The 18,595-nt window shown below is 39.5% G+C and overlaps 1 protein-coding gene across 10 annotated transcripts in view; it reads left to right on the top strand.

Annotated features, from left to right (window-relative positions):
* GTDC1 (glycosyltransferase like domain containing 1) overlaps positions 1 to 18,595 on the top strand; it is a 198,734-nt gene that overhangs the window by 76,193 nt on the left and 103,946 nt on the right. For 9 of the 10 annotated variants that reach the window (XR_005952874.1, XM_041407329.1, XM_041407357.1 and 6 more), the window contains exons 5-6: positions 8,313 to 8,480; positions 11,763 to 11,936. Coding sequence is in view for 9 of the 10 variants with exons in the window: in XM_041407329.1 (XP_041263263.1) it covers positions 8,313 to 8,480; positions 11,763 to 11,936 (342 nt within the window). In the remaining variant the exon portion in view is untranslated. Of the gene's footprint in view, positions 1 to 154; positions 242 to 8,312; positions 8,481 to 11,762; positions 11,937 to 18,595 lie in introns of all 10 variants that reach the window. The other variant, XM_041407338.1, reaches the window with a different exon arrangement.

Here is an 18,595-nt window from a genome sequence, read left to right as displayed (position 1 = left end):
GAAATACATATTTCCCCTTCATTTTTTTTTTTTTGGTAATATTTGATAAAAATACTTTTTTTTTTTTCTTTAAATACATGTACACAGAGGACTTTGTGAATTCACTTTGTGAATATATATTAAAAGTCACTAAGTTATTCCTAATGTTCTGTAGTGCTGCCTGCTCCTGACAAACATCTGATACGGATCATATGCCTCTAAAAAGAGAAGTTCCTCGAGCAAAATATCCTCACGAAAACAGGTTGGAGACACTCACATTCTCTCGCTCGCTCTCACTCGCATGTTACATTTTGGCACGTTGTAGGAGCAGGTAGCATATCTACTACCTGCTGTTGAAAGTGTTGAAGATACTGAATTATTTATTCCATCTTCTGCACTATCCAAACTCGTTTTGGGTAGTTTGACACATCTCGGTCTTCCATATGGATACTTCATGGTGACAGAGTTGCCAGCTGCTCAGGTTTTATGACAGTCTGAGTTTTTTCGAGGACTGTATTAGTTTTCGGGGAAGAATTCTGCTTTTCCTGAGGGTCCCCATTCTTAGGCAGTAGTTATGCCTTGGGTTGATGCTCTGGAGTGGGAATTTTTTAGGAAAATTAGCTGAGAGAGTCCATAAAAATAATTTTTAAAGGACTTGTTGTTCGTACATTGTGTGAGATTAAATCAGAGCTGTGGGATATTAGAAAAATGTGAAAACCATTTGCTAAGAAAGTCAAGTTCCTTTTAGTCATTTTCTTCAAATTCCTTAAAAAAAAAAAGGCATTCAGATATCAAGGTGCATAAAGCACCATAAAAACCAGTCTGGAATACTTTGGAAAACAAGATTTTCAGGGCACTTGAAATGTAACACTAAACAGTCAGCAAAGCTTTCCCATGGCAGGGGGTCGGAACTTGATGGTGTTTAAAGTTCCTTCCAACCCAAACTATTTTGGGATTCCATGACTTTCTCTGCAGTTGTGCAAAGTGAGCGTGTCTTCTGTGGTTTCAAAATAGAAAATGTGTAAACCTGAAAATTGGGGGAAGATTTGAGTTTTAACTTTGCCCAAAACTTACTAAAATAATGGAAAATGAGCTCCACTTGTTGTTCTACTTTATGCAACCATCTCTTGGTACATCTCTTCCCTTTTTTAAAGGAAGCCCTGAGTGTTGTGGTGGGTCTGGGCTATGCTGGGTTTGATTCCCTTTCTGTGGGATAAATCAGCTTTGCTTGCAGTGGATCCATATATCCATGATGTTACCTATTTGCTCTGTGCCATCCTGGATCCAGGCTGACACCAAGAGATGTGAAGTAAGGATGCTCAAAGCTTGCTGTTCAGATTAAGAAGTGTAGTTGTGTATAGCCCTAGGACTTCTCCGTGCTGCCACAACCCCTTGGCCATATTGCCTTGTTCATGCCAGGAATTTGACATATTTGGCTTCTCTCCAGAGTTTGACAGATAAGATACCAAATTAAATTAATTTGCAGCCTTATAACCAATAAATAATGCTGGTTAACTGTTGCCTAATTGAGTAGAACATCAGTTTTGCAAGCGTTTTTCTTTTAAAATGTGATTTCATTATACATCACTGCATCCTGTATATTTACCTGTGGTAAATTTTTTGGCTTGAGTCACTATGTTCTCTCTTTATCTTGCTTCGTACTTTTTCTTTGCTCCATCACAGCACCTATTTGAGCAGAGTTAGCCTGTCCATCTTACATGAACCACCCACCAATAGCTACTTTTCACTAGTGGGTTATTCTGATTTGCTTATTCTTTGCTCTAATGAAATTCCTTTGCTTCACTGTTTGTTGCTGATGGAATTTGGGCGAGGAGGATGATGTGGACTCACGGGTTTCTCCTTCCCCCCCATCACCACAGCTCTGACTGCTTGGTCCTGACCTCTCCCTTCGTGGGAACAGAGAGGCCAATGTAGCCCATGGTGAACAATCTGGCCACTAAAGTAAAAATGTGCATCTGTCAGTAATTAATTGAAGCCAAATTTAATTACAAATCAGGGAAAAAAAAAATAGTACCACACGCACTTAATAAAATTCAAGAAGCTTCAGTGTCGTTGCCTGAAAAGCAAAGCAGTTCAAACAGAATACACCCCCCTCAAAGTCTGCTCTCTGAGAGTCTCTTTCAAGCTTACTTCTTGATATTACATAGAGAAGTAATTTTGATTCACAGTTTTCACATAGTTTTTGATATATTTTTGAGCTAAAGGTCATAAAAAATAGTGGAAAAGTGTTTAAGACTGGTTCTTAATTGTGTGGGCTAAGGATCTGGCCTGAAATTTTGTTTGAGATTTGAATCCACTAGATAAATACTCTGATCAGCTGGTTGAAATAAAGAATCAGAGGGGTGAGGAGGAATTGTGAGAGAGCCCAAATGATTTGCACATTAAAAAATGCATTTATATAACTTCTAAATCTTTGAAATTGTGTATTTTAAAATAAAAATACATAAAAAGAAGGGATTGGCAGTAGGAGTTGAAACCAAGCTTTTCCTTCCTGCTTTATTTTAGCATACAGGGCAACTCCCAAATCCTAAATATTGAACTGGTAGCAGCCATGAATATTTATTACTGTACTGTATGTACATATAGCAATTACAGCAAGAGGAAAAAATATTTTTCTTTACAATTAATATTTGTAAACGTTTATGAAAGTACATAGAAATAAATAAGACAAACACATGGCCTAATTAAGATGAAAGGCATGACAACCCTTGTGATTTGTTCTGAAAAATAGAGACCATTAAAATAGTAAGACTTAATTATTTCTGTAAACATTGCAAATTATCTTTATCTACAAAAACCCTAATTTATGAGTTAAAATATCTATAAGCATTTTTTGACATTGGTACATTCCATGTCAAAAATTATTGTTAATTTATTATTTATTATACTGTCGACTGTCACATATTACCACTTATTAGTATTTATTGTTCAGAAATTCAGTGTTGTCTATTGTGTAATGGGAAAAGGAAAAGCATTTTTATGCGGTTGTAATTTGTGTGTTCTTGGGCTAGTGATAAAAATGCAACTTCTGGAAGTCGATCATATAAAAATGTGTGTAATAACAAACAAAAGTAACTGGTCTGTTCAGATTGCAGGCATTGCAGTGCTATTTGAGACACAGTTTACATTTGAAAGGTAACTTAAAGCCAGATGCATGGACTTGGCTGTTTGCTGGGTTGAAATGAAGGAAAGCTGTGATGGAGGAGCACTGACCACGAGGTTTGATCTGGAGGCCCTGGGAGCCTCCATCACCTTTGGGGCCCTTGTTTCTCCAGGAGGATGTGTCTGTGGTCAAACCTCTTGGCTTTACCTTGGCCTTGAAGGGGGAAACATAGGGCAGAATGGTTTGGATAAACTATAAAAACAGAAATAAAGACACAGGATGGTTTGGGTTGGAAGGGACCTTAAAGCTCGTCCCATTCCACCCCTGCCATTGGCAGGGACACTTTCCCCTATCCCCTTGCTCTCCCCTTGGACACTTCCTGAGATCCAGGGGCAGCCACAGCTTCTGTGGGCACCCTGTGCCAGGGCCTCACTGGTTCAATCAGTGCCATCTACTGAACAGTATAATTTTAGTATTTATTTTAGCCTTTTCTCCTAAAAGGCTCATATTTGTTGCCATATCCAAATGTTAGTCTGCTTTATTGCAGTACTGCTCCTGGAGGATGAAGAGTGCTCATAGCTCTTTTCTGGGCTGCCAGATCTTCAATCATAAACTCATTTTACTGTGGATGTAGTTGTTTTGCAGCAGAGAATTGTGGCTTTGGATTTTATTTGTGGAGCAGGAGAATCCCTGCTGCTGCTGTTGCTGCAGGATTGTATCCTACAGCATTCCCCCTTTTCCAGGGACAGCTGGCTTACCTGTACTGCCACACAAATAGTGGCCACGTTTATCTGTCCTTCGTGCAGAGCTTCTGCCAGACTGAGGAGCATTCCACTACAAATCAGGTGCTGTTTTAAACTTGCTTTGTTCTGTAAGCCTGGCAGATCGTAGAGCTCAGCCTCCATATCCATAGATACATAAATATGCCCTGTGTGGTCTCCCAAGGGGAAGGCAAAATGTGTTTTTAGTTAAGTTGCATGGGAATTTAATTGAAAGATTTAGGGCAATGCCATAAAAGAGTAAATCAAGGCTGCATGACACAAAGAAGATTTATAAAGCCAAATAAAAATACTTTAGCACCTTCACTATTATAATTTGCTTGATATAAGTGGAAACCTGTATTAGTCATTTTGTCTGGTGGTAATTAAAAAAAAAAAAGGGCTTTTAGATTTTACTGATTTTCAGTTGTTTGGAGTGAAATAATGGGGAAGACAGTAGCAAAGGGCAGAGAATTCTGTGGACGAGTCACATCTCTGAACCTGCAAGTGCACTCAGCTTCCTTCCCAGGAATATTTATTTTAGTTAAGCACATGCTTAACTAATTTCACGTAAGCAGCTCCTCAGAAGGACTGTGAACAGATTCGGATGAAGCACGAGCATGGCTTTAGACTGCAGCTTGTGTGGATGGTGGCCCTGAAATCTGGCCAGTCTCTGAGGCAGTGGGGCTACTGCACGTGGGATGGTCCTGCTCTCTGCTAGAAGGTCACTTGTCACACAGCAAAATGCTCAGGGATGTTTTGGAGAGGAGAGCTGGGGCAGAGCTTTAGGAATGTGACCTTCAGCACAGGTTTAGTGAGGATTCATTCACTGTATTTATTGGAGAGCACTGTATATATTAAATGCTGCAGTGTTGATAGGTCTCGATAAGGACACCATAATAGCAGTTGAATTGTAGGGGGTTTTGTGAGATGGTAAGTTAATGATGTAGCTGTTAATTTGAATTTAGCAGACATTTTAAATATAGGTTTCTCTTACAGAGACAAAAGTTGCAATTTAAAGCTCTTTGGTGGTCTAAAAACAGCTTAATTCTCTAGTAGCATGGTAATAAGTACTAATCCAGCTTATACAGTGATTGTAGTATGTCATGTTTGTGAAAGATTGCCTAACTCTGCTTTCTCTGGGTTTTATGTTAATTTTTTTAAATTAAACATAAAACCTTATAACATCTTTATGCTGAGATAAACTGTTCAATTTAACTTGTGCTCAAGCAGCAGCTGTCAGGAATTATCATGTTTTGAGCGTTCTTGCCATCACCTTGTGTCTCTACCTCCCGGATACACTCTGTGGGATGATAAAGCTCACCTTGTTAGGATTTATTACTTAAATAATAACCTGAGGTAAAATGAAAGTTGATGTCACACAGAATGACAGCTGACATACATTTATGTTGCACGTTCCATTATAATAAACTTTCCTTTCTTCCCCTTGTAATAGGTGTTAAATGGAAATACACTCCAGCATATCCTCCAGTGCCCTGCGTGAGTCCATTAGCCACGAACACGGCTGCTCTGTGGGCATGTTCACGGGGACTCGTGCTGTCAGGTGTTATTTAGGCTTGTAAAGCCAGGGAAATTGGTTAGTGCTGGTAGTTAGCAGCTTCTCTGCCAGTAAAGAAGCAGCCATGAGAGCCTCTCAGAGTCGGGATAAATTCTGGAAGTGCTGCGAAGTAATGCAAGTGAATCGAGGAGGGAGTTTCCTAATCAGTGGTTTTATTTTAATTCTTTCCCTTGCTGTAAGAAGCATAGGCAATGTCATTTCAGGCTCTGCATCTGAATTTGCTAGTCATCACCACAGTTTTCTCTTGACACCAGTTCATTGCGCTGAGCTGGGCAGTGATAAGCGATCTTGTTAGTTGAGTCTTATCACTTTCTATTTACAGTGGAGAAAATTTAGATCTACCTCTTGCAAGCTTTCCAAGTTTTCAGCCTTTTTTGCCATGCTAGAAGCCAGGCTCCATTGTGCTCTAATGATGCTATTGAATTCCTCCAGTTTGCCTAAGCCAAAAGTGCAAACACTCTTTTTTTGCCTGTGGCTATAACCATCTTCTTTTTTTCCCCCTCCTAATTATCCCATTGTTGATCTGAGCAAGTTAAGATGCGTCAGAGCTACATGATTTTGTCCAAGCTTATTTCTTGGGTCTGTTCTCATTGTGCTCTCTATTGTCCTTTTCTCTCCAGTCAGTGTGTCAACCTTGGCACCTCTACTGTCTGCACTTCCCACCCTCACTCTGTGCTGGTTCCCCTGGTTTCAGTCCCAATGTGCTGTCTTTTTCCCCTTTCTTCCTTCAAACTCAGCCAGGTTCATCAATGCCATCCTGTATCAGTTCTGTTTTCTTCCCTAACTCACGGCAGAAAAGAATTTTTTGAAAAATCAGCAAAGATAAACTGTAATGCAATCCAGAAATGGAGTTCTAGAATGGTTTAGGGTGGAAAGGACCTTAAAGCTCATCTTGTTCCATTCCCCTGCCATGGACAGGGACTTTTTCCACTATCCTGGGTTCCTCCAAGCCCCATCCAGCCTGGCCTTGGACACTTCCAGGGATCCAGGGGCAGCCACAGCTTCTCTGGGCAACCTGTGTTAGGGCCTGCCCTCCCTCACAGGGAAGAATTTCTTCCTTTATCTAATGTGAACCTATCATTTTTGTAGCATGAAGCCATTCCCCCTTGTCTTGTCAGTAGCCAGAATTTTTGCAAGCAACCATTTAATCTCATTTTTGCAGGTTTTGGGGTATGTTTTCTCCAGTTTGCATTTTTCTTTGTCACTCTGGTGCTGAGCAGGGATTTCACATAGCCCCCAGGAAGCTTTTCCTGCTCTGCTTTGAGCGTGGCACCCAGGTCATTATGAGGTCCAGAGGTCATTACTCACGGTGACAAATAAGTAATGACTTACCCAAAACTATTTTTTCCTCCTAGTATGACTCATAATAAACCTAAGCTCATATCTTAATTGGCATTGTGTGTGACAGGCCCTTTAGAACCATCAAATATTTGATGAACAAGGCAATAACAGTCATCTCTTACTTTTGTAAGCCTTTCAGATCAGCATTGACCCAGGTTGATGAAGATGGATACAGGATCTGTGCCCTAGGAAGTGTTTGTTCTGTAGATACAGGTTATCTAAGAAGGGTGTAAGTTAGCAGAGATATGATATAATATATATGATCTAGATGGATGTTTGGGGAAGTTCATGAGTTTTGAGGTTGGCAGAAAGAATCAGGAGTTTATCACATTAGAGATGTTATTTTGGCAGTAATCTTGAACACAAAATTCATGCAAAAATGGAAAGAATGGGAATAACAGTAGGGAAAAAACCCCCAAAAAACCATAGGGAAAAAAAAATTAAAATAATAAAACATTGTGTAAATCAGTTCTGAATCTGAATTACTGAAATGGTGGATAGCAAAAAAACCCCAACGAAACAATTCAGAAACAGGCTGTGTTTAAAAGTAGTTTATTAAACTTAATATTCTATGTGCAATAAATACCTGATCTCTATTCTTTCCTTTTTTAAAGTCCCCTGTGATAAGAAATGCAAGACACAAATGTCTGAGGCTCTTCAGCTCTCTGCAAGTTCAGGATTCACTTTGCTTGGAAGCAGAGCTAGCCAGGTGCCAGGAGATGCTCACATCCTTTTGGTGAAATGCAGGGAAATCTGCCACTGGTTACAGTAGGGTCAGGATTTCATATTCACATTTAAATGCATTCATTTTCTGATAGCCTGGGAAGTTACACAAGGCTAAGATATCAGCTTGTTAGTGGTGTTTGTGCCTTCTTTATCTAATTGAAGGATGTGTGCAGTGTTGTGGACTGTGGAATAGCAGGAGTGCAGCGGCAGGACTGGGGTGCAAGGGTAGAAACAACAATTCATTATAGAGGATACCTAATAAAAATGTGAAAATAAAACAGAAAAAGAGTGGAGGGGAAAAAAAAGAAAAGCAGACCGTACTAGATAAGTGCAGTGCATAAATCAAAAGGGTTTATGTCATAACATGAACATGTGCCATTCCTGCTCATATATTGAATTTCAGTAGTTGGTTGCATAAAGAAGTAAAGTGTAATGAAACTGGCAAGCAAAGTATTCCCTAGCCAGCCTTATCTTTGTTCCATTTGTCCTTCAGATACAGCTTTTCTTGCCTTTTTCAATAAAATCCATCCAGCTTTTTTTTTTTTTTTTTATTATTATTTTGCATCTCTCTGTAACTGAGCTGGGAAGACCGATGAGAATCGGTGCTTTTCTAGTTGGGTTCTTAGCAGCTGCTTTTTAAGAGATCAAAACTTCGAATGCTGCTACATGGTATTAAGGCTTAGCTATTGATGTGTCCCTATAGGGGTTATGTTTTTCTTGGGGGGGAGGGAGTGGGGAGCAGGGGAAGGGGTGACCCCTGCGAGCACGCTCGCCGGCAGTAAACACTGCTCTCCTTGTTTTCCAGGATCCTCTTTGCAAGCTCGGTGCTTAACCTGGCTGAACTCGCCGCCCTCCGCCCTGACCTTGGCAAATTGAAAAAGGTCCTCTACTTCCATGAGAACCAATTGGCATATCCTGTCCAGAAATGCCAGGAAAGGGATTTTCAGTATGGATACAACCAAATTCTTTCATGGTAGGTGTGGCTCGCACTGCTCCTCGTTGTTTAAGGTATCCTTCTGTCAACAGCATTGTAACCCTGAGGAGTCCTTCTCCTTATACTTTTTTTGTATTAGTTATTTTTCTATTTTTATTTTGTATTGATTTTTTTTTTTGTATTAATGTTTTATAATACCATGTGGTGGCAGGAAATGGGGGATCAACCTCAGATGAAAAGAGAGTAGGTTTAGATGGGATATTAGGAAGAAACTCTTCCCTGTGAGTGTGGGGAGGCCCTGGCACAGGATGCCCAGAGAAGCTGTGGCAGCCCCTGGATCCCTGGAAGTGTCCAAGGCCGGGTTGGATGGGGCTTGGAGCAACCTGGGATAGTGGAAAGTGTCCCATGGAAGGGGGTGGCACTGGATGAGCTTTTAGATCCCTTCCAACCCAGGTTATTCTGTGATTCTATAAAGGATGATCCTGTACCAAACTGAGCAGAGTTCTGAGGAGAGCTCGATAAAATCAGTGTGGCTGAACCACTTTGCTCTAAAAAATCATCTCATTTTATTGTATAAAGTCCACCAGTGCTGCCATGGTGTACCCATTGTTGGTGGAATTTCTGACCTGTGCCTTGGCTGAAAGTGATGCTTTGTTTCATGGATGCTTCACAAAGCTGCAGCTACTCAGCTCGTGCTTGGCCATAGCTTTTACTGCATCCAGCTGAAATTATGGAGAGGGTTTTAGGGAAATAAACAGAAATTAAAATGTACTGCAGCACTTTTCCTGTGAAGAGAGGGCAGTAAACATACCAGATAAATCCTTATATTTCTTTCATCTAGTATTCAGAAATTGTGCAGTGCTAAAATACCCAGACGTTTTAAAGGCTGTGGTCCTTTATTGTTGCTAAAAACAAATGTATTTCTTGAATCTGAGTTAATGAAAGAAGTTAATAACAGCACCACTGAAAAGCTTTGTGGTTAGGCACTGCCAGACCTAAGCAGAATAGCAAAACTCACTTGTTTTCAACTGAAATAAATTCATTTCCATGATCTTTCTCACCTCTCTCTTTGTGGAAGAATTATAAAGAATAGGACTTGAGCATTTTAAGGTGCAAGATAAGCTTTTGCATCTTTATAATCTAAGGCAGTTTTGTTGAAATTTCTCAATTAATGATCTGTGTATGCTCTGGCCATTCTGCAGCTGCCTCTGTCACAGTGCTTGCAACATGTTTCACTTACTGAGCTGTGAAGATGGGAAAGTGGAGTGAAAAATCTCTTGAAAACAGTAGCAGCCATTTTCAGATGTTCTAACAAAAGGAAGTGTTTTCTGGCACTAGGAATGGAATATTTTTTGTATATATATTTTCCTTTATTGTGGCAGTTATTTTTCATACATCAGTTGTAAACTGACAAACATTTATCCTCAAAATATGCATTTTAATTATCTTCTCTTATTAGTTAAATAAAGATTATTTTTGTAGATCATAGAATTGTGGAATGGTTTGGGTTGCAAGGGACTCTCAAGCCCACCTCATTCCACCCCCTGCCAAGGGCAGGGACACCTTCCATTAGACCAGGTTTCTCCAGGCCCATCCAACCTGGCTTTGGACACTTCTAGGAATTGGGCTAGAGATGCTCCATTCTCTCCCCTTCAGCCTCCAGTATCATCTTCATGTAGTTACATAATATTTATCTCCCATTTCTGTTCTGCTGAAACCCCAATTTGACAGAAAATTGGAGCTGTGTCCTCTTTATTATTCCTCACGCTCCAATGCTCATCTGCAAAGAGGTGCCATCTTTTCATCTTCCAAATATGTTAGAAATGTGGAAAATGTACTTTTTCACTTTTCCACAGAGTGTAAAAAATAAGAGCACTTTGAACCTTTAGGTTGGTGCTTTGGATCATTAAAAATCAGAATTCTGATGTTTCTAAGGAGTTAATCTTTCTCATTTGCCCCTGATTTGCAGAGCCTGCAGGAAGGTGTTAGGGCGGATAGGAGTTCATGCATGAGAGAAGGTGAGATGATGTTGTTGGAGCCTTTGCTGTGTGTCAGAGAGCAGCAAAGAAATGTGTCACGTTCCTGCCTCATGTCATCTGTAAATCAGTGCAGAAAAGATGACTTCTGTACACACCGAGGCTTCCAAGGGGTTAAAATCCATAGGTGGGCAAGCGGGTAAGATGCCAGAAAACATTTCAGCTCCTGCAGCCAGCTTGAAAAGGATTATTTCTCTCTAATGTTGGAGTTTCTTTGCTTTTCCTGCTGACTCCTGCTGCTTTGGTGAGCAGTGTCAGTTCTCTTTCTTGACCAGACAGCAGAAAGATGCAGAGAGGATGAATGACAGCCTCTCACCTCAAATATACTTTTCACCAGCCCTGTGACTTATGAACACATGTCCTCAATGTATCTTCTGACCTGTAGGTCTGTATTACAATATATAACATATTGAGAAAACCAACTGGCCATAAAGCATTTCTTACCTCAGTCAGTGCTCTGTGTGTTGGTGTAACTCAGGTTGTGGCAGCACTGCCAGGATAAACTTCCAGATCTTTCAGATTTTTTTATAGCTGATTGTTTTCTCCAGACTGACTAAGAGTGGGGAAATAATACCTGCATTATCATTGAACTCCATCTTAAAATTATTGATCTGCTTGATTTTAAAACACAGCAGTAGAAATAAAACATTAAATTTATATGCCAATTCTTTTCAAATGTTTTTGAGGGGGAAGGATATTGTATGCTATGTATTTTATTTTTATGTATAGAGGATATACTCTTAATCAGGATTACATTTGCATAGGTTAAAATAACAATCCATTTCCTCAGTGTCCTGCTGCCTGACACACATGGTCAGTTGAAGGTAGGTTAACCAAAGGTAAGTTGTCCTTCAATAAAAAGGATTTTATTTCTGAGGAATTTTCATTTTCTTCCAACTTTAATTCTACAAAAGTCTGATTGCAGTGGGCCTTATCTGTTTATAATGCTTCTGAGAGTTGATGATAGTAACACTATTCTTACCATTTTATGAACAAAACTCCACAGCTAGAATAGGATGTGCTCCTTTAGATTAATAATAGTAATTTATTATTAGTTTAAAAAGGTTAAGCATGTTTTTAAAGGGTGAATAGAGAGAAATTAAGACATTTCTGATTAAGGTACTTTTGATACTCCTAATTCATGTGAAAAGGCTGATTTTAATTAGCATCCACTTACACCTTTTGCTTGTTTATGAGAACATGTATCTTATTTCCTTTGCCTGTAGAATAAACCTGTTCCTTTTGTGCCAGCAATATGTTCATTAATCTTCACTGCTTTTTACAGTTTGGTTGCTGATGTTGTGGTGTTCAACTCTGCTTTTAATATGGAATCCTTTCTTAAGTCCATTGGAAAATTTATGAAGCTGATTCCTGACCACAGACCTAAGGATTTGGAAAAAATAATCAGACCGAAGTGCCAAGTTCTTTATTTTCCAGTCAGGTTTCCTGATGTGAGCAGGTCAGTACATTTTCCACGTCATAAATTGCCTCCAGCCTGTCAAAACTCTGTATTTATGGTGACGTTCTAACTAATCAGCTAAAGCATCGTTAATGAATGAGTTTGATAATATGCAAAATCCCCTAATTGATAAATGTGTTTCAATAATCAGAGGCTATTGAGGCAGCCGAGCCTGTGCTCAGTGCCTGTCGTGCAAACTTGCATCGTTCAGGATGAGTGATTTCCCACTTGTTTTAGTGATTTTCCACTTGTTTCAGCCTTCCAGGAGTTGCCTGCTCCTCAGCAATGAGTTTTTGGGGGTTTTTTTTGTTAGGGTTGGGATTAAATGTGTGAGATGGTATTTTTTGTTTGGATTTAGATGTCTTTTAGTTTTTATTTATATTACAATGTTATAAACTTGAGTTTTGTAGTATTTTATTTTAATAAATTAAAAATGGAGTTGTATTTTTTTCGTTATAAGGTTTTTTAAGGATAAATTGTTTAATTAAGAAGTGATACTTGCATTATTTTTATTTTTAACTTAATGTACTACTTGTGGATTTATTTATTTAATTATATAATATTACCTACCTTTATGAAGAAGGTGAAGAATGATTAATTTTTGGTTTAAAACTTTTATTTTGTTTTATATATATAATGTATTTTTAAAAACTTTAAGTTCTGGGGTTTTTTACTGTGTGATAATACACTTTTTTATTTAAAATACGTACTTATAATTTTATTGTTTTATTATTTAATTTTGGAAGTTTTCTTTACAGTTTTAGGTTAAATGTAGTGTTTTCCTGGGGGTCAGTGTTTGTTAGCACAGAAAGTCTAAAATTCTCAGTAACCAGGGTTCCAGCACCTCGGCTCTGTGCATATTTGTACAGGGGAGGTCAAGGAGGAGACAGAAATTCTGTAGAACAGTGGCAGTGATAAGCCTGCAGCCAAGGAGCTGTTTTATCCTCTCCTCCCTCCCCTACCTCTTTTAATGTCTTTCCAGGTGGGCAGCAGCATTCCTGTGGCAGGGAGCAGACTTGCAGATATGTTGGCATTTGCTGCAGCAGGAGTTGCTCTTGGCTCCTCCTCGGTTACTCTGAAGGACGTTTTTTATTGCCCTCGTTTCAGAGCCCGCCTTGAAATTAGCAGTGGGTTATGTGGCTCTAAGGGAACATTCACAGGATCCTTTTCACTTTTGATTAAACCTGGCACAATTGTTTTTCCTGTTATAAGGGACTCTCCTACCACTGAACAGGAACTTTGCTTCAGTGGGACCAGCACTAAATAGAGTGTGATTCTGCAATTTGATTATGCTCTTAAACCCAACACTGTGCTGGGTATGTTTTTTTGCTGAAATAAGGATGGTAAGCACTTCAATGACTTTGTAAGAGCCCGCCTTTTGATCTGATAATAAGTTCTGGCCACAGTTGAGATCTTTGTCCCTGACCAGCCTGTACTTAGAGTTATTTCAAAGGCTAAATATACACGTGTGCTAGTTTGAGGTAGAGAAATTTTTAGGGCAGGAGCTGAGGTCGTGTGCTCGCTGATGTACTCAAACCTGCAAGGTTTGAGTTTCAGTGTCTTGGAAAACTTTGTATTCTAAAATATTGATGCAAATAATTTAGAAATCAATGTCTAAAGTTAAATCATTGAACATTTGTTTTTGACAAGTGGGTTAAAATGCTCCAGTGTTTCTTAGGGACTTGGCTGCCTGGATGGCAGCATGGTTCAGTACCTGTATATCTTTGGGGATCTACTATTCCCTCTTGGAGTCCAGGGCTTTTGAGCACAGGGAATGCTGTGGGTGCTCAGCATATTTGACATGGAGCCAGTTGCAGAGGCTCTCAGGGTTTTAGCATACCTTTGGAATCATGTGGCACAGACCTAGTTTTGGAGATGAAGTTATGATAACCCTGTCTCGTATATTACATCAGCTCTTTTTGACTTGTCAGCCCTGGCAGATGGGGTCAGACAAGATCTGACAAATTAGGCTGAAGTCATCATACACAGAGCGCTCGTTTGTCCAAAGCAGGAGGTGATTAGGTGGGGAAAATCGTGAGCCTGCTACCTATACTGGTACAGCAGGAAGATCTCACATCTCACTGTGTGCTCTTTCAGAGTCCTGCTCTCATATTAAATCCCATCTCACAAAGCAGGACACCTTTCCCTTTTTATTGTGGGATTATATCAGAAACCTCCTTTCAACAGTGATGGGCAAGATTAAGATGTCCATAAACAACTGTGTGACAGTAAAACTTTCACAGCAGAGTGAATAGAAGCAAAAATTAATGTCAGCTCTATTATATCTAATATGTATTTTATTCAACAGCTAATTCTAGATATAAGATCTGAGGTGTTTAGACAAAGTCCAATATCAAGACAACAGAAAAAAATCTGAAGAAAAGGCTGCTTCTGCCTGACTCTGAAGTTCTTTGGGTTTTGACCTTCAGCTGCAGCCAAAATTTGCTTTTTCTCTTTACATGTTTTACATAAAGTTGAATGCACCTGTGGCAATTCCAAGCTGTTTTTAAATTTGGATTGTACTAGTATAGTGACTGAATGGAGATTGAGAAGAAAAAGGTTAAGAAAAATTGTGGCCAAGCTAAAATTTATAAAGCAAGCTCTTAGCCCAGAGTGTTTTTCAAGTTATTTTCAAATGGTAATTTGCTTTATCCAGACCAAACTCATACAGTGTAAGTAAGTGATTATTTGCATGACTGACAATCATTTCAGTGCCTGCAGTCTTTTTAAAATGCATAATTTTGCTGAGATGTTGGGAAAATATTTAAAAATTCTGAAGGCAAAATAACCAGGGTGGGTCTTTTATTTTTTTTATTTTGACCTCTTTAATTTTGCGTGTGAATGTCTCAGTGTGTGTTCTTGTCTGAAACATAATCTACCTTTGGATTGGGGAGAGAGAGGTGATCTGAGAAATCATCCTCACATGTGTGATGGGGAGCTTTTTAAGATTATTTTAGATTAATATTGCAGTTGTAGGGCAAAATAAAATACATCTGAGCCTTGATCAAAACTAGTGTAATGAAGGATCATGTCACAGGAGTTAATCCTGTAAAATATCCACCTTTTAATGTAATTACTGTAGGTGATGGCCACAAACAGCACAAGCAGCATAGTAAATGATCACTTAAGAGGGGAGGTATAATGATGAAGGATATCCTAGGAAACACTTGTGGATACTCTGAGAGGCACCACTATAATTTGTACTGTGTATTTAAATATTTCAAATGGGCCTCTAATGGGCTTTTCTACTTCTGAGGGGAAGTTGTTGATGTTTTTTGTAAAGAATCTTTTTTAAAAAATAAATGTTTGTCATTAGGACCCGTGTTGGTGTTCCCAGAGCAAACCCAGCAGACTGTGGTCCTTATCTGACAATGAGAAGAGATGAAAGGATTTGAGGATTTGACAGAATAAGATATTTACTGACCTAATCCTCCTGTTTTCTGGTTCTGACACTGACTGGCTTCCATGTTATATCCTGTGGTGCCAAGGCTGCTCTGTGTATACCCACCCCTGACTTGATTTCTGACTTGAATTCTGCTCTTTGTCCATTCTGGCGAGGCATATGATGTGGGAATAAATAGTGGAGTATTCCTAAGCTTTGAGACAAGGGATGGAGAGCAGTGGCTGCTCTGCCATGTGTGCTGACTGTCAGACTGGGAGTTTATAGCACAGAGTTAAATGCTTTGTAATTCACACTTACCTGGCCATTGACTTAATTTTAGTATCTTTTCTATTGTGACATAAAATCCAATTTTTTTTTTTTTCCACTGTGCGATCAATAGAGTCTATTTTGATATAATCTTTTTCTGCTTTTGCACTGTAAAATGATGGTCAGGGAAGAAATTCTGTTTTGGCTGATGTTGTCTTTGGTACTTCTCTCCATGCCATCAGAGCCCTCTGGAAACTTCTGGAAGATCTTTGTTGGTGTCTGGATATCCACTGGACCATTATCCTGGTCTAGTGGAAGGTGTCTCTGCCTGTGGCAGAACTAGATGATCTTTAAGCTCCCTTCCAGCCCAAACCATTCCATGATTCTGTGATTTTATAGGAATTCTCTCATCCCATCTGTGCCCGCATTGTCAGTGGCAGTTTGCAAAGCAGGGTCAGATTAGGTACTCCTTGGAATTCATTCCAATGAAAATTTCAATTTGGATTTTGGTTATTATTCCTCTGATTGTAGTATATCTTTATTGTTATCACACTGTGGTAGGAAAGGAAGATGTTTTTATAAGCAAGAATGAACTAACATTCCTAAGAGCTCAGAATTCACATTGGTCTGAGGTGAAATAATATAAAAGAAACATGAGAGTATGAGGATTACAGCACAAAATAAAAACTGGGTTTTTCTAAGTGGAACTTGTATTATCTGTATTGCACATTTTTGAAGTAAAATTAAAGATTTTAGACTTGTTTCTTTATTTGCTTTTATAACTTAAAACTATTGTACAGTTAATATTCTCTACCATTTGGGCTTACATTTTTTTAGTTATAGTGTGAGAGAGGCAGAATTTGCCAATTCAGAGGGTATTTTAGGGCCAGTCAAGGGAGTCCCAGAGTAAAGCAGAAGTTTTTAAAAGACACTGACAGTATCTCTTGTGCTGAAACACGTGTGGAGGAGCCTGCTTTGGGGAAGTAGAAAAATTAAATAAATGAATTGCATCACTTGGATCAGGTTTGCAGGGCTGAACTTAACTGGAAAAATGCAGATGTCAATGAGCAAGGAGAGACTTGAATTCACAGGAGCCCAGAGCTATGGATGGGCACTGGGGACGTGTCTGTGTTGCAGGGAAAGCTGCTCAGCAGTATTACCCATGTGAGCTGTAGTGAGCTGTCTTGCATGTGAGAATCCATAGATAGCTTAGAAGAGCAGTTTTTGGCTAATCATCCTTCCAGTGAAATAGCTTGTATTAGTTTAGGTGGAGTGCTAATGACAATACTGGTGCTGGGGGTAACTCCTGCCTTTGGTGGTGGCTCGGCCATCTCCGTGGTGCTCTGTGCCCTCTCCGATGGCACAGCCTCACTGCCACCACAGTTTATGGGTCATTAGCATAATTAGAAAGTGCCAATAGACTGCTCCTACCTTGGGGCTTGCTGCTTAGGAGCTGGGTGATGGAAATTGCTCCCCAGAATGTCTTTCCTCCTCACCTGCCGCAAGCGGGGTTTGAGGATTGGTGTTGGCACGCTGAGAGTTACACAACGAGCACGAGGGATGCTCTCAGGATCTGGGACACAGCCCCTGTTGGGAGGAATGTGCAGTGTGGGCTCAAAAGGGGCAAGAAATTGAGTTTTTCCATCGTGGAGCTGTTTGCAGTGGAATGGTTCCTTCTGCCCCTCTGGGATTAGTGCTAGCTCAGGGGGCTGCACCTGCAGTGGGGGTTTAGGTGGTTCAGTGAAGGACACCTTCATTTGCAGTGGTGTTTTCTCACATGGTGCTTCTTCTACACACTCACCTGTGCTGTCCTGGGTGATGTAGGAGGTTCCAGTCTCCCTCTGAATCATGGAAGAGCTGTTACCCCAGCATTGTCTTCCAGGCAGAACATGCCAGTTTTATCCCCGAAATATTTATCCCCAGGCCACTCCAGCGACATCAGAATAAGAATGCTCTCCTAGAGAAGGGCCTGGCTGAGGAGTCTGCTGGGATGTATTAATTCTGCAAAACTTGCTAAAAAGTAATTTCTTTTTTATCTATTCAGGGACAAAAATAGTTTTACTGACTCTTTTATCTGTCGTATAGGTATTCCTCTAAATGCTATCATAATAACTGTTTAGGCTCACAATAGCTCACAAGGATACTTAAGCAGAATTCTCTGTGCAACCCACTTTTTTATTATGTTGGGTACTGCTCATGTTGCATACAACACATTCCCATAAAATTTGCTTTTTGTATTTACAGAGAAATTTCTCTGGAGAGTTAAGGTCTTGTAAAACATTCTTGTTCTACAGCGTGAACGAATTATCATACTCTGGGGAATTAAAAGTGAAGTGTACTGAAGAAAAGAATTTTTTCATTAAAATGCAGTTTATATTGATAAAACAGATTACTAGCATTTGATGAAATGTGAAACTTGGATCTACCCATATCTCTAAATCACCAGTAGGTTTATTTTGGCAAGAAGAATAGTATGTAATGTATATCAGGACCAATCATTATACAGTACCTGTTAGTTTTGTATTAGATTAAATTGTCTTTCACTAAAGTACTTGGAAAAAACCCTACTATATCTGTATCTTGAAGTAGCAGAATGTGGTAACCAAGAATATTAGAAAATAAAAGCTGTCGTGTTATCAGTTTTGGCACAGTCATTTATCAATCAGTATTTTAAACATTGACAAGTGGTAATTTAATAGGGAATGACCCTGTTGGCAGGAAGTTCTAATGACAGATGATGCAAACTCATTTATCACTATGGGGCTGTGCTGGCTTCTTACCTTTCTCAGTATCACAGCTCATATTTTCCAAGTCTGGGATGTGAGAAGCCACAAAGGGCAAAACCTGTGGCACTGAGCCTATAACCACTCCCATCTAATCTGATTAACCCCTTAGCTGCAAATTTCTCTGCAGCAGAGCTGGTGAGAGCTACAAGTTCTCATACTGATTTAAATACCATTTGCTTTTTAAGGAGGATTTTCCACAATACTTTCCCATAGGCAGTTTTTCA

This window comes from Onychostruthus taczanowskii, unplaced genomic scaffold (genome assembly GCF_017590055.1).
Source record: "Onychostruthus taczanowskii isolate IOZ18803 unplaced genomic scaffold, ASM1759005v1 scaffold10, whole genome shotgun sequence".
Lineage (NCBI taxonomy): Eukaryota > Metazoa > Chordata > Aves > Passeriformes > Passeridae > Onychostruthus > Onychostruthus taczanowskii.
This window is presented reverse-complemented; position numbering and strand designations above follow the sequence as displayed.